This window comes from Rutidosis leptorrhynchoides, chromosome 3 (genome assembly GCF_046630445.1).
Source record: "Rutidosis leptorrhynchoides isolate AG116_Rl617_1_P2 chromosome 3, CSIRO_AGI_Rlap_v1, whole genome shotgun sequence".
Taxonomy (NCBI): Eukaryota; Viridiplantae; Streptophyta; class Magnoliopsida; order Asterales; family Asteraceae; genus Rutidosis; species Rutidosis leptorrhynchoides.
In genome coordinates this window covers 586858909-586873071 of record NC_092335.1, presented here as the reverse complement: position 1 = coordinate 586873071, position 14163 = coordinate 586858909, and the positions used below count along the sequence as shown (strand labels likewise).

General features: G+C 35.4%; 2 protein-coding genes across 2 annotated transcripts; both read left to right on the top strand.

Moving 5' to 3' along the window:
* Positions 1-547: 547 nt before the first annotated feature.
* Positions 548-5409, top strand: LOC139898737 (membrane steroid-binding protein 2-like). Its single transcript, XM_071881507.1, has 2 exons — positions 548-963; positions 4995-5409. The coding sequence occupies exons 1-2, from the start codon at positions 671-673 to the stop codon at positions 5248-5250; spliced, it is 549 nt and encodes a 182-aa protein (XP_071737608.1). The 5' UTR covers positions 548-670; the 3' UTR covers positions 5251-5409.
* Positions 5410-6314: 905 nt separating this feature from the next.
* Positions 6315-9427, top strand: LOC139898736 (probable aquaporin SIP2-1). Its single transcript, XM_071881506.1, has 3 exons — positions 6315-6602; positions 7852-8112; positions 9046-9427. The coding sequence occupies exons 1-3, from the start codon at positions 6315-6317 to the stop codon at positions 9199-9201; spliced, it is 705 nt and encodes a 234-aa protein (XP_071737607.1). The 3' UTR covers positions 9202-9427.
* Positions 9428-14163: the final 4736 nt, after the last annotated feature.

Genomic DNA, 14163 nt, shown 5'->3' with positions numbered 1-14163 from the left:
CATGGTAATCTTCTGATCAGGCTACTAAGGTGGGCCGGGAAGATATTCCCTCCCCGAGATTATTTATGCCAGGTATACTTAAGTCGGGATGCTACTAATAGTGTGCCTTGTGAAGACGGATCACTATGCGTATCATCAGTTTGCATACAAGCGCTTCTACCAATTGCACTGAACCATGATTTTCTTTTAGAATCGTTTGTTATATAGAATAGAATAACGAATTTAGAGAGCACAAAAAAAATATGAACGTTTAGGGTTTACATCCTATGTGAAATGATTTGGGGTTTGGGAATATATAAAGGATCATCAAAAACTGATCTGACCATAATACTCTCACGTGTTTGGCACGTGGTATAACTTAACGATGAAAACAAACGGAAATCTGACGGATGGACGATCTGTGAAACAATTTAGAAACGTAGAGGATTGGGAGTGCAAAAAGAAAGAATTTAACGAGCAGTAAAATTTTGTACACGAGTCATGTAATTTTGTACCATTATTACACATTTAAAACCGAGTCTTTTGACAAACATGGAGAGTCTCAAATACAGTTAAATTACAATCTGAACAATTGAGTTAGGTGAGCCACCAGAGCTGTAACTTGAAAACCTGAAATTAAAATTAAAGCATTCAATAAACCAAAAACAATTTCTCTACAACAAAAACTCCGATGGGGTTGTATACAACGATAACCGATGCAATCAATCAATACACCGGACTATCACCGGCGGCTTTCTTCACCATATCTGCGATGATGTATGTCGTCTACAAAATAGTCTCCGGTATGTTCGTTGCAGCAGACGCTTACGTGGAAGTTAAACGTGAACAACAAGTCATGATGCGTGAACCTGTTCAAATTGGAGATATTACTGAAGATGAATTGAGACCGTACGATGGTTCTGATCCTAATAAACCTTTGTTGATGGCTATTAAAGGAAAGATTTATGATGTTTCTCGCTCCAGGTATTAATCGTAACTGTGATATTTCATTTTAGTTTACTATTATTAGTAGTAATTAATTAATTTGATTGATGATTTTATATGTTTTTGTAAGTTCGTATGACTTGCTCTCGTGTCTATAGTTTTGTAATGGTGATGTTAGGTTAGATAGATAAATGATAATAATTGTGAAAATTGGGCGAATATTTTCACTATGAATGTCTGCAATTTGTAGAGTTTGTATGATTTTTCGAAAATTAATTAACTATAGTTATGATACTAATGGTGATGTTAGGTTAGATATATAACGGATATTTGTCAAAATTGGGTCAATTGTTTTCAAATCTAAAAAGAGGTAACCATGTACACACAATAGCATATTTGAATGTGCTTCGACATAAGTTATAATTCCTCTTATCAGGGCATGGTACAGAGGTTCATATGATTTGTATATTGTAATAACTCGATTGCAGATGCAAATCTTTATCTTGAATCAGAAAGTAACTGTGTTGCACTTAGTATAGCTGTTGAGGTCGTAAGGTGCAATGTTGAGATTGTTTTAGATGGTACAGTTACAGATTATTTGTCTGTATGGGCAGCTAAAGATGCTCTATCTTGTTATTGATATCAAATGAACTATCCATTTTCGATAAAAAAGAAAAAAGAAAAAAAGAAATGAAAATTAACTTTGTTGCATCACCAGTAGTCAATTTTATGCCAAGGTTGTAATTATATTAGGCTTTATAAGCTACTAAGGCCAGTGGCGGAACCAGAAAATCTTTTCAATGGGGTGAATTTTTTTTAAAAGCTGTAAATTTTTTTCTTTCATGAAAATACAACCTTTTGGGTCATGAGATTTTGGATTGGGGGCAAAATCAAAATTTAAGCCTGGAAATTTCAAATTTACTAAGGGCAAAATAAAAAAAAATCCAAAATTTTAATAGTGGAAATTTCAAATCCACTGGGGGCAGGTACCCCCAGCCCCTATGTAGTTTCGCCTATAACTAAGGGTGTGTTTGGACGAAAGTAGCTGGAGCTGGAGCTTATAGCTTATAGCTGGAGCTTATGAGCAGGAGCTGGAGCTTATGAGCAGGAGCTGGTAGCTGGAGCTTATTATTTTTTATAAATGTTTGGTAAACTAGCTGGAGCTTATTTTTCAGTTCATAAGCTCTACTTTTTTTCATAAGCTACTACAAGTAGCTTATTTTTTCAGAGCTTATGATTTTCATAAGCTCTACTTTTTTTGTCTACCAAACGAAGCTTATGACTTGGGGCTTATTAAAATCATAAGCTCAAGCTCCCATAAGCTTCCATATGCTCCAATAAGCTACGTGCCAAACACACCCTAAGACTGTAATGCTTAAGGCAAACAATTCTAAAATCAGAAAGTTGGCGACTATACTCGAGAAGCAAGTATGGTGAATTTGTTCATTGGACTAATAGTATATCTATATCTATAGGTTTAGTTCATAATGTTCTGGAAATACAGTCCAAATTGTACCTATATCATGCCGATTTGATCCATGGGCCGCTGAGTCACATGTTTTACGCGTAGGATCTTTATATGCATTTTTTTAATTTAACATTATATTCAATCTATCTTTATCTCCAATCTCAGTTAATCTATCTATCAGTGTTATATAAATCAATATTAATGAACTCGTGAACAGCAAAGGACTTTAGAAACTCATACATCATAAGTCCATAATTAAATGTGGCAATGCAATCGAAGTTCATGTGAACCGCATAAATAAAAAATCTTAATGTCCTCCAGATTCAAGACCTTAATTATTTCATCGTTAATATTTGAATAACGGCTAGTATGTTGATGTTTTCCATGCCATATAGTCATTTCCCTCTTCCTCCAATGCAGGACTTACAATTGATGTTAATTAAATTAATTAATAGCAGACAATGGTTGCTTAAATACTACAGTAGTAAGTGAATAATAAAATTTTACATGTGTTTAATTTTAAAAACCTTGCGGTAGAAAGATGCATGTGTTTTTCAGACAGTATGGTGCTAATTGAGATTGATGAGATGTTAGATGCACGCAAAGGAACTAGAGGTGGCCTAGTGGGTTGGGTAACTCTGTAACTGGATAAAACGGTTGGGTCCAAAGTCATCTTGATTTGAACCTCCATAGCCACAATAATTACATACCTCGCTCTGGTACCATTTTAGGATCGTTTTTAGCCCAAAACATGTCCCACATTGTTCATGCATATTTTTTCCAAGGGAAAACCTACACACGAACATCAATGCGAAAGGGTTTTTTTAGGCGTCAACGTCGTTGATCTCCGGTCCGGTTACCGTGATAACCCGTACCCGAGATGATGATCTCGGGAGGGTGGCCAACGAATTGTCCGCCGGTCGATAGTCGGACCCTATCGACGGCAAAGGGAGAAAAAACCCTACAAGACCCGTAGGTAAAAACCCTAGTGCTGCGATCGTGAAGGCGATCGAGGAGAAGATCCGGCTATGACTGCCGCGTGCTTTCATTGAGAGAGAGAGAGGCGAGATTGGATGACCGCATGAGGGTGTATGCGATTGGGAGCGTGTGAACTTGATGTAGGTTTTGCCCCATATTTATAGATGGGAATTAGGGTTACTTGACTTGGGGCCCAAGTTAATGCGTAGACCCTAATTGGGCCAAACCCTACGTCATCAAGTCCCCCAAGTTCGGTATGATATTTTTGTCAAGTATCGTATCGAACTTCTCATTATGCCGCGGAAAATAAGTTCACAGGAGCCTGCGCAAACAACTGTGCGTAAACCCGCGAACATATGCGCAAAAAACCGCATGCAGAATGCGTGGGAAACCGCATGAACTAGCATGCGTAAAACCGCATGAAAATTGCGTCTAAAGTCGCGGACAACTGTGCGCAAAGCGTGCGTAACCTGGACAAAAGCGTGTGGACAGTTGCGCAAACGCGCGAACATCTGCGCTAAATATTCATGTACTTAAACCGCATATAACGAATTAAAAGCTCAATAAGAAAAGACAAACCTTCTCAAACCGAACGATAGACGGTAGAAACACGAGACATAATGCATCGTGCCCCACGGTGGGCGCCAATTGTTCATGCATATTTTTTCCAAGGGAAAACCTACACACGAACATCAATGCGAAAGGGTTTTTTTAGGTGTCAACGTCGTTGATCTCCGGTCCGGTTACCGTGATAACCCGTACCTGAGATGATGATCTCGGGAGGGTGGCCAACGAATTGCCCGCCGGTCGATAGTCGGACCCTATCGACGGCAAAGGGAGAAAAAACCCTACAAGACCCGTAGGTAAAAACCCTAGTGCTGCGATCGTGAAGGCGATCGAGGAGAAGATCCAGCTATGACTGCCGCGTGCTTTCATTGAGAGAGTGAGAGGCGAGATTGGATGACCGCATGAGGGTGTATGCGATTGGGAGCGTGTGAACTTGATGTAGGTTTTGCCCCATATTTATAGATGGGAATTAGGGTTACTTGACTTGGGGCCCAAGTTAATGCGTAGACCCTAATTGGGCCAAACCCTACGTCATCACATATAAGCCCATGAGTTCCCTAGTACTCTAAAACCAATTGGTGATAGAGGGAGGTTCCCCTAAGCTTTTAATCATACATTTGTTTATTTCATTTTCCGATGTGAGACACAATTAACTGATTAGCTCCAACATGTAATCTTTAAAACTTAACAGTTTTGGATGTGGTATACCTTATCTAAACTTTAGGTGACTATTGACCCATCTGACTTGAGTCCTTTTTGTTCAACTTTTTCTGGTTTACCCATTTTCCCCATTAGATGTGTACCAAAACCCAAATTGATCCATTTAAAGGTTAATGGATCCAAAGTACCAACTCTACACATAAGAGTTGAACATGGCTACTTTCACAAGACAGGAAAGTTTTTTTTTTTTTTTTTTTTTTTTTTTTTTTTTTTTTTTTTTAATGTGTAAAAGGGGGACAGGAAATGGATCCAAACTACCAACTCTACACAGTGTAGCATGGGTAACCTCCAAATTGTCATATCTAATACTAACCGATTTGTTAAACGAATTTTTCAGGATGTTCTACGGTCCTGGTGGACCATACGCATTATTTGCTGGTCGAGATGCTAGTCGAGCCTTAGCTCTGATGTCTTTCGAGCCTTCTGACCTTACTGGAAACATTGATGGTCTAGAACCATCCGAGCTTGAAGTTTTGGAAGACTGGGAGGCCAAGTTTGAGGAAAAGTACGTCAAGGTTGGGCAGTTAGTCTCGGAGAAAACATCAACCCTTGTGGACGATAAGGTGGATGAAGATCACACTAAAGAGGAATAGAACTCAATTGACCATGGCTACATCTTAGTCGGCTTCGAACTTCTCAAAATATATTTTGTACGAATATAGAGATTTGCAGTCATTTAAAACTCATACTTTGTGAAATTTTATTGTAAGGAAACGTTGATAATAGAACTTAAATGTTATTGTTGAAGTGAACTTGTACCGTATTTGTTTTTTTTTTTTTTTTTTTTTTTTTTCCGTGGCACCTGGATTATGGTTAGCACTTGGTGGTTCACGTGATCTATTCAACCCGAAATATTCGTATGTATAGTCTGTTGTTTAGAGGATAACATAAGCTTGCAGACCTATTTGAAGACGAATCGATCAACCTAGGCGGTGGCATCGCAAACGAACCGATCTCGCGATTAAAGGTTTCAACCTTCTCTTCAAACCAGCCTCACTGACTTGCCACCCGATCTCGCTAATATAGTATGATCACATGATGACTGGTTAAGTTGTGTCGTTTAAGTAAAAATGCTAACCTTTTTAAATACTAAATTGAAATCAAAGTCATTTATGGTCTGATAAAATATCATTTATGAGAAATTGTGATTTTGATTTTATCTTTTTGGTCAATTTGATATTAAAAAATATAATAAGTATAAGTATATAAAATATGTATTATTAATGGGAGTGATTCTCACACACTACTTTTTAAACCATGTACACTTTTGTCTCATAAAATTACAGTTATGCCCTTAGACAGTTGAACATATATTATTATTATTGTATAATTAAGGGTAAAAATAGTTAATTATGTGTACATGAATCAAAAAAGTGGTGTGTGAGGATCATCTCCCAATATTAATATACAATATATATATTTATATATTTTATTTTTATGTATTATATATTCAGAAAAAAAAAATTAAAAACTTGGAAAAGAATCAGAAACAGAAAGGAAAGAGAAAAACAAAAACAAAGAGATTCTGTATTCTGTAAACACCGGTCAACTGCAATTTCCTCCCCTTTTCCATTACAATTTCACCCTTCATCTCCAAAACATCCATACCCACCTTTTAATATCAATATCAACAACACTCAAAAATCAAACAAAAAAAATGGGGGGAATGATGCTACTAATATCCGATGTTGTCATGTCATTCATGTGGGTATGGTCAAGTGTTTTAATCAAGATTTTTGTTCATCAGGTTTTAGGGTTTAGTCATCATGATATCTCTGGTGAAGCGTTTAGGTATTCACTTTCAGTTTTAAACATGTTTCTGTTTGCATCTTTAGCTAAACTAACAAATGGTGGTGCTTATAATCCCCTCACTGTTTTGTCATCTGCAATTACTGGCAATTTTACCAAGTTTCTTTTCATTGTTGGTTCAAGAATCCCATTCCAGGTTAGCAATTTAGTTACTTTTTTGATTTTGATGTTAAAGATTTGATTTTTATCATACAGTCAGTTCAGATTTGAAGTGGGTTTGCATAAATTAAATTAATTGATTGGTGGAATTTGCGTAACTTGTTTTTTTTTTTTCTTCTCTGAATGATCAAGATCCATATTATGATAGTTACTTTATATGTTACTTTAAAGTTTTGATTTTTAAACTGGGTTTGTATAAATCATGTTAAATGATTACTTTGGTTTGCTTAAATTAGTTTCTAAGAATCCCAATTTAAGCTTACATTTGTATTATTTTGTTTTTTTATTAATTATTAATGTAACTTTGGTTTTGTTATGTAATTGGTTTAGATATGAATTGGGCTTGCATAAATTATGTACTACGTAATACACTGTTTCGTTTTCACTATAAAGATGTCTTGCATCAAGATGCTTGAGATCTTAGTGTTAATTAGCTATTGCTACAAGAGCTAGCCCTGTTGATTTTCAACATTATATATCTTTTTTTGAATAATATCTTAGAGATAAGAGTTATCCTAGTTTTTTAATCTTTATCATGATTTTCTTTATTCTGGTAACCTGTATGTACAGTTGGTTAGCAATAAGATATATAGCCTTGTTTGAAATATGAATATCATTGTATGCGAGATTGATGTTTCATATCCACTGGAAGTGGTTGAAAACAGAAAAAAGGATACCCTTAAGTTTCAATGAATAATGGCCTTTTAACGTTGATTTTGCTGTGGTTTTCAAGTTAAAGATGATGAATTAAAGCAGAAAATGGGATAAAATTATTTTCTTTTACCTTGTACAAATGGTCATCTTTAAGATACATAAACAATGTTTTGAATCTTTTGAACAAACCACTTTAGCAAGTCTTTTAATGTGTGTCCGAAAATTCTTCCTTGGACTGAACTTAGAAGTTAAAATATTTAGTAGCAAAAGTAGCACATATAGCATATTAAAATAACTACTTGAATCAGCAAACCCACACCCAAACATGATTTTCTCTACGACATACCTTGACTTTGACCGAATCAGACCCGACTCAGACAGACGCGGACCAACTTTGACTGACTTTGACCCGATTTTTAGAGTTGCAGACTAGTTATACGTTTTTAGGTGGAACTGGGTGGGCTAGTCACCAAACCGACTAGTCGGCCGCCATTTACAACACTGAAGACCAGCTTTATTGTAGCTGATTATCTAATGGTCCTCGTTCATTTGAATATTATCTTGTGATGTAGGTTTTTGGATCAATAATGGGAGTCAGGCTTATCCTTGCTACGTTTCCGGAAATAGGCCGTGGGCCAAAACTAACTGTTAGTCTCTATCAAGGTGCGTTGACCGAAGGGTTATTGACGTTTGCAATAGTGCTGATCTCACATTCACTTTCTTCGAAAATACCTGGGAGCTTTTTCCGGAAAACTTGGATTAGTAGCGTCTCAAAACTCGCTCTTCATATACTTGGATCCGATCTAACTGGTGGATGTATGAATCCCGCTTCCGTAAGTATCAACATCATTAATACTCAAAAGTCAAATGTCTTTGGGTCAAAATGCCTAGTTTTTTAGTGCGATTTAGGTTGGGCGGACCTATGAAAACATTCTTTCATCACTTTCTTTAAGTTAATTAATATAGATATAGAATCTGCTATAAAACGTGGTTACAAAAGGTTTTGTGCATTCTCAACATTTCAAAAAAAAAAAAAAAAAAAATTATTACCCGTTCAACCTTTTTTCTCTTTTAGTGACAGTAAGTCCTTTCAGCTTTACATATTTGACCCATTTAAGATAGTACATAACCCAAAAAAACCAACTAATATGCACATGAGCTGAAATTGCCACCCGTATTTATATATTGTTTTAAACTGTACATTCATGGACAAAAATATCTTTAATGTATATTCAAATCGGTTTAATCACCCCCAGGAAACAACTTTATTGTAGTACTAATGTATCATTACAAGTTTTTTCATGAAATCTATTATGTCCTAAAAAGTTTAGTTCAATCCAAAACATAAAGTAACAGAAAGTTGGCATAGTGGTAGTGACTTGCCTTCCTATATGGGAGTTCAGGGGTTTGACTCCCACTCGCTGCAAAATTTCCTTTGTTGTTATCCGCCCATTTCATGGGCCTCAAAGGTTGCGGACGTCTTGCGTTCGGACCTCAACCGAGGGGGTTTTACCACACGCGATGCCCGTATGGATGCGTCGTGGGGGTTTCCTCCTAGGGGCGGTAGGATTGTGATAATTCGTACCAAGGAAATGATCGGGTGGGTGGGTGTCGACATCGCGTTCGACCCTCCTTTAGTGACTCCTAACCGCCGTTCCAATAAAATCCGGAAAAAAAAAGTTGAATATGATATATATATTTTTTTATTTTTAGGACAAAAGGGTACTTTAGACATTTGACTAATTGTTGAACATATATGGTTTCAGGTAATGGGTTGGGCTTACGCTCGTGGTGATCATATAACCAAGGAGCATATACTTGTTTATTGGCTTGCGCCTGTCGAGGCAACTCTGTTGGCAGCATGGACATTTAAGTATTTTATACGCCCGTCGAAACAAGAGAAAGAGAAGAAGACTAATTAAACATCGCGAAAAAACGATTCTTTAGGATGGCCCACACGAGGTAGACGCACGTTCTAATTGGACTGTGCTTCTGACCATGTGTTGTCATCCGTATATGTGAAGACATATATGGACATGATCTCTAAAATAGAACAGTAATTGTTACTCTACTCGCAAGCCGTTTGGTCAACGAGGAGGGTATCAGTGTAATTTGTAAATTCTGCTTCTTCCATTATGGTAATTGAAAACATATGGTTCTATCTGATTTGTTATAAACTTGGTATATATATATAGCTGGTTTTGAACATTTGTAATTTTGTATATCCATTGAGTGACATTTGAACAATTGAACTTTACATTTTTTCTTTTTTTTGGTGTGTGTGGGGTAAAGTTATCATTTTTAATAAAAAAAAAAAAGAGTATCCGGTGAAGATAAAATAGAACCTAAAACCAAGTATAAATAAAACTCGATTAACATGCTAAATTTGTGCTTTTCTACTAATCAAATTATGTATTAACTACTCATTCATCTAGAAGCAATCATTTTCTCTAAACTTAAATATATATAGATATATGTTTCTATCGGTAGGTCGTATCTATGACTAGTTACAAATTTGTTTTATTCAAATATAAATTTTAATTTTAATTATTTATTATATAAATAAAAGCTTAGTTGAATATGATGCTTGCCAAAAAACAAACTAGGGTTAATTCAAAATTGACTTTACCTTCTTTGCATGAATTTTTTTTCTTACCAACCAATACTATTTCTACGTTTTTACTATCCGTTGTGATGTATCGTTACCGCCTGCTGATAAACTGAACGATCAAGCAAGTCAAATCCTCGATAAATAGAAAGATTTCGACACCGAAGTGTTGGTTTTCAACAAATCCTACCCGATCTATTTCTTTCACTTCTAAAACGTTACTCGTTTAAATTTAGTCGTCTTAACACACATATTGTACCATCTTTAACTTTAGTAACTATTACTATAAATCAAAGTAAGTTCATGTCTAAACACTGCAAAACTGATATCATCAACTACTTTACATATATACTTTTAATTTACAACCTGAAATGAATATTAAACATTACAAATTTAATGTAATCTCCAAGGAATACACTGGAGATTAGAACATGATCCATTCCATTTACTTGTACACTTATCCCCTGAACCATCACAACATTTACATATCATTCCAAGTGTATTCAAAGCCTTTGCATATCCTGCAAATTATGTCAATCAACATTTAGTTAATTAATTAAGTCATTAAGATATAATTGAAATTGATAGTGACAAAAATAAGCGGATGTAATTAGTTAAAACGGGCCGGGTCAGTTTTGTTTGGCTCGCGATCACAAAAGTATACATAGTTTTTTTAACAAAGCAATAAGCTACGAGTTCACTTAAATTTTCATATATTACTATTTAGGGATTTTTAGTGGTGCCTTGTAAAGTACTAATTATTTAAATTATGTAAAAAGTAATAGTTTTATGGTATGGACCACATATTTAAATTTAGCAAATTTAGGACCCCTTGAGTTTTAATCATAGATTCGTTTGTGCATACATCGATCCAAATCTAAGCCAACATATCGAAAATAGTTGTATATAAGCATAAATGATAAAACATAAACGATTAGAAAGTAGTACGACATACGATATAATCTAGTACTTACTTTGTTGAGGGACAACAGAAAGTGGTCTTGCGTGTGCGAATATCATCGTGTGATGATGAGACTCGAACGTCAAACTGGTCATCAAAACGAACACCAGAAAGATCGAAACAGGCTTAGTGAACGAACTCATATTCTCTTTCGAAACAAATTAAAACACACTTGATATGAAGGAACTACAATGGTGTTGGGTTCTATATATGATTGTTTTGAAGTAGTTGTTGTTTGTATATATATGTAATATAAATAAATAATAAATAAATACCATAAATGAAACAGGGTATTGAAAAGTATGGGTATCAGTCGAGTTGATCCAAAACAAAGTCGAATTAGTCGTAGAGAAAATAATAAAAAATTGTACGTGAAAGGGGTTCAAATTATTATTAAATGATGAAAATCTAGAAGGTAGGCTGGTTTTAGTTAGTACCGTACGGGAGTATTATGTATAGTTGCTGATTTGATAGGCTTCTAGACATGATTTTGAAAAAATATTTGTCACGTTTCTAGAATAAATTATACTCTAGGATGTTTCGTGGTATTTGTAGCCATTTGTTTGTGTGGGCCCCATTAATATTCGATGCATTGATGCGTATATTTCAATGCAATTCTTTGGTTCATACTATCGGGTAAAGCTTGTGAATATGGATAAAGCCCGTGGGCATAGATTTTGTTACAGTTGGAGCATCGGTAGTAATGTTTTGAAGTTTAGTTCGTCAGGCGACATTCTTTGAAAATTTAAGGTTGAGAATTCGGCGATATAGTTGTTTCTAAGACCAATTGTATCGGAGGAGGTACAACCCCGTTGTTGCAGACGTGGAGGATGGAAAACGCCTCCCTTCTGCTGTATCGCGGCGTTTTCCGGTTGATTTTGGCCGGCGTTTGGGAAGATTCAACGCAGTGGGCAACGTACGTTTTGGCCAATTTATTAATTTTTTATTATTATAAAAATATTATTTTTATTCCTTTTTTAATACTTGTCCAATTATATTTTACCACATCAGCATTCTACTAACAAACAACACCAACATCCAACACCACCACTACTCCACTCACTAACACAACACAAACTAGTCAGCAATAAAGTGCAAAAAATCCACAACACGAACCCACAACACAAATGACCACTACAAATGGTCTAAGATATACTACGAGTATCTGTTAAACCCTTACAAATCTCATTCGAGCTTTTTACATGTCATCCGTTGTTCACGTTTCTAGATATAACAATGAATAATCTAATACTACAGTAATTGTTAATATCATAAACAAAGTGTAAAGAAATTATAAATCGACTTGATTTATAAAACAATATAACTTTGTCTTCCGTCCCTTATGCTTCCAACACTAATTATTACAGTAGTAATTCACTTAGTGATTCACTATTTAGTACTAGTAGATTAGTAAATGTTTACACCCATGTTGAACTTTATTATTTGTTTTAAATGTTTAATAAATATTTAGTAGATTATGTACGGAGTATTTGTTTACTAATTTACTACGGAGTAGATCAGTAAATGTTTACACCCACGTTTTTTTTTTATCATGTTCATTTCCTTAGAGCACTGAGGTGCCCGTGATCTTCTTCAGTGTCAATTTTCAGTGTCCATTTTACTGAGATTGACTGAATGACTGTTGGGTGAGGGTGTCCACAATGTCCATTTTCAGTGTTCACCCAACGTTCCGCCAACCTTAACTCGTCAAATTCGTTCCACGAATTTTGAATGATGCTCGTCGGTGTGTTTCGCTTTGAATGTCCGCCTTCTCCAACCTTTTCTTTACCTTTCGCTTTTGCCTTCGTCTTAGCGGATGTTGGTGTAGTGACCTCGTCTTCAACGGATGGAGTGAATGATTGATTTTGTGATTAAGCGTGTGGTACTTGAGATTGTGTGGTCCTTCTCTCGTTGTACCAAGTTATGAAATTTGCGTATTCCTCGGGTGACATTTGAGTTTGTGGTACTTGAGATTGTGTTGCTTGATCTTCTTCGGGAAATTCATCGTTAAATCCGGACCAATTCCAATTGTGACTAAGAGGGTTCTCGTCATTGTTGGAGTTTGGATTCATGATATTGTGTTTGATTTAGAAAGAAAAATAGTTGAGAATGAAAGAAAGAAAGAAGTGGTATGGAAGAAAGAAGTGGGTGAAGTGGTATGAAGTGTTGTATAAATGTGTTTGAAAGATGGAATAAGAAAAAAGAAAAAAAAAATATGTGGGTTTTGGACTGTTGGAATTTGAAAAAAAAAAAAAAAAAAAAATGGTCATATTTGCCAGCGTCGATAGCTGGAAGCGCTGTAAATCGACGCCGAATTTCGACGGTGGGCCGGCATCGATTTTGTGTGGACGGCGAGGGAAGGGACGGGGGGCACCGAGAGCTCTTATTTATTTTAAATGTTACTAATACTTATACTTTTAAAGATACGAGTTCAGAATCAATTGGTCTACCACTCAACCAATATTTCAATAGTTATATGACGTGACTTTAATTTCAAGTGTAGTGGTTTCAAATGTTTTACTCCGTATTATCATTTCTATATTTAAATATATATTTTTAATTTGATAACTCAAGTGTTTTATCAATTTTTATTAACAGTAGTTTAGGATGATCAAGGGGCCTAAACCATAAATACGATCATCTCCCGCAGTTGCATTACTCGTCTTCAACTGCTGCCCTGAAGGAAACCCGGACAAAAAAACTACTTTACAATAGATATTGGGACGACTAAGGATATTTAATTTGTTACAACTCAAAAACGAATATTTGACAATTGAATCGATCGTATATATAAAAACTATGTTACCCCATTTTGTAAAATATCCATAAAGAAATGATCGTTCATATGGGTAAAATATTATTTTTTATCCAATTTTTCAGTTACGAATTATATTATATTATAACTATTTACTACGTAATCATTAAAAGTTTTTCAACTTTTATTAAAAATACGTTTTCAGTTCTCCTAGCGAAACGGGACCCTCAACTATCTCATCATAAGGAACTGATTGTTTTCGTTTAAGCAAAACTATATTAAAAAGAGAAACTATATTAAAAAGAGGGGGTACACCTACCCTTTCAACTATCTCGTTATAAACAATTTTTGGATATTAGGTTGTATTGTAGCCCTCAGATTGGGTCGGGTTCCTTCTAAGCAACAGTTGAGGACGCTTATGCAACTGCGAGAGATGAACGCGTGGGTGATTTAGTTCTCCTGGGTGATCACGAACTGCTGTTCAAAAAACATAAAACAGTTTTTGGATATTGATTGTTTTTGTTAGAGCAAAATTATATTAAAAAGGAGAGGGTAAACCT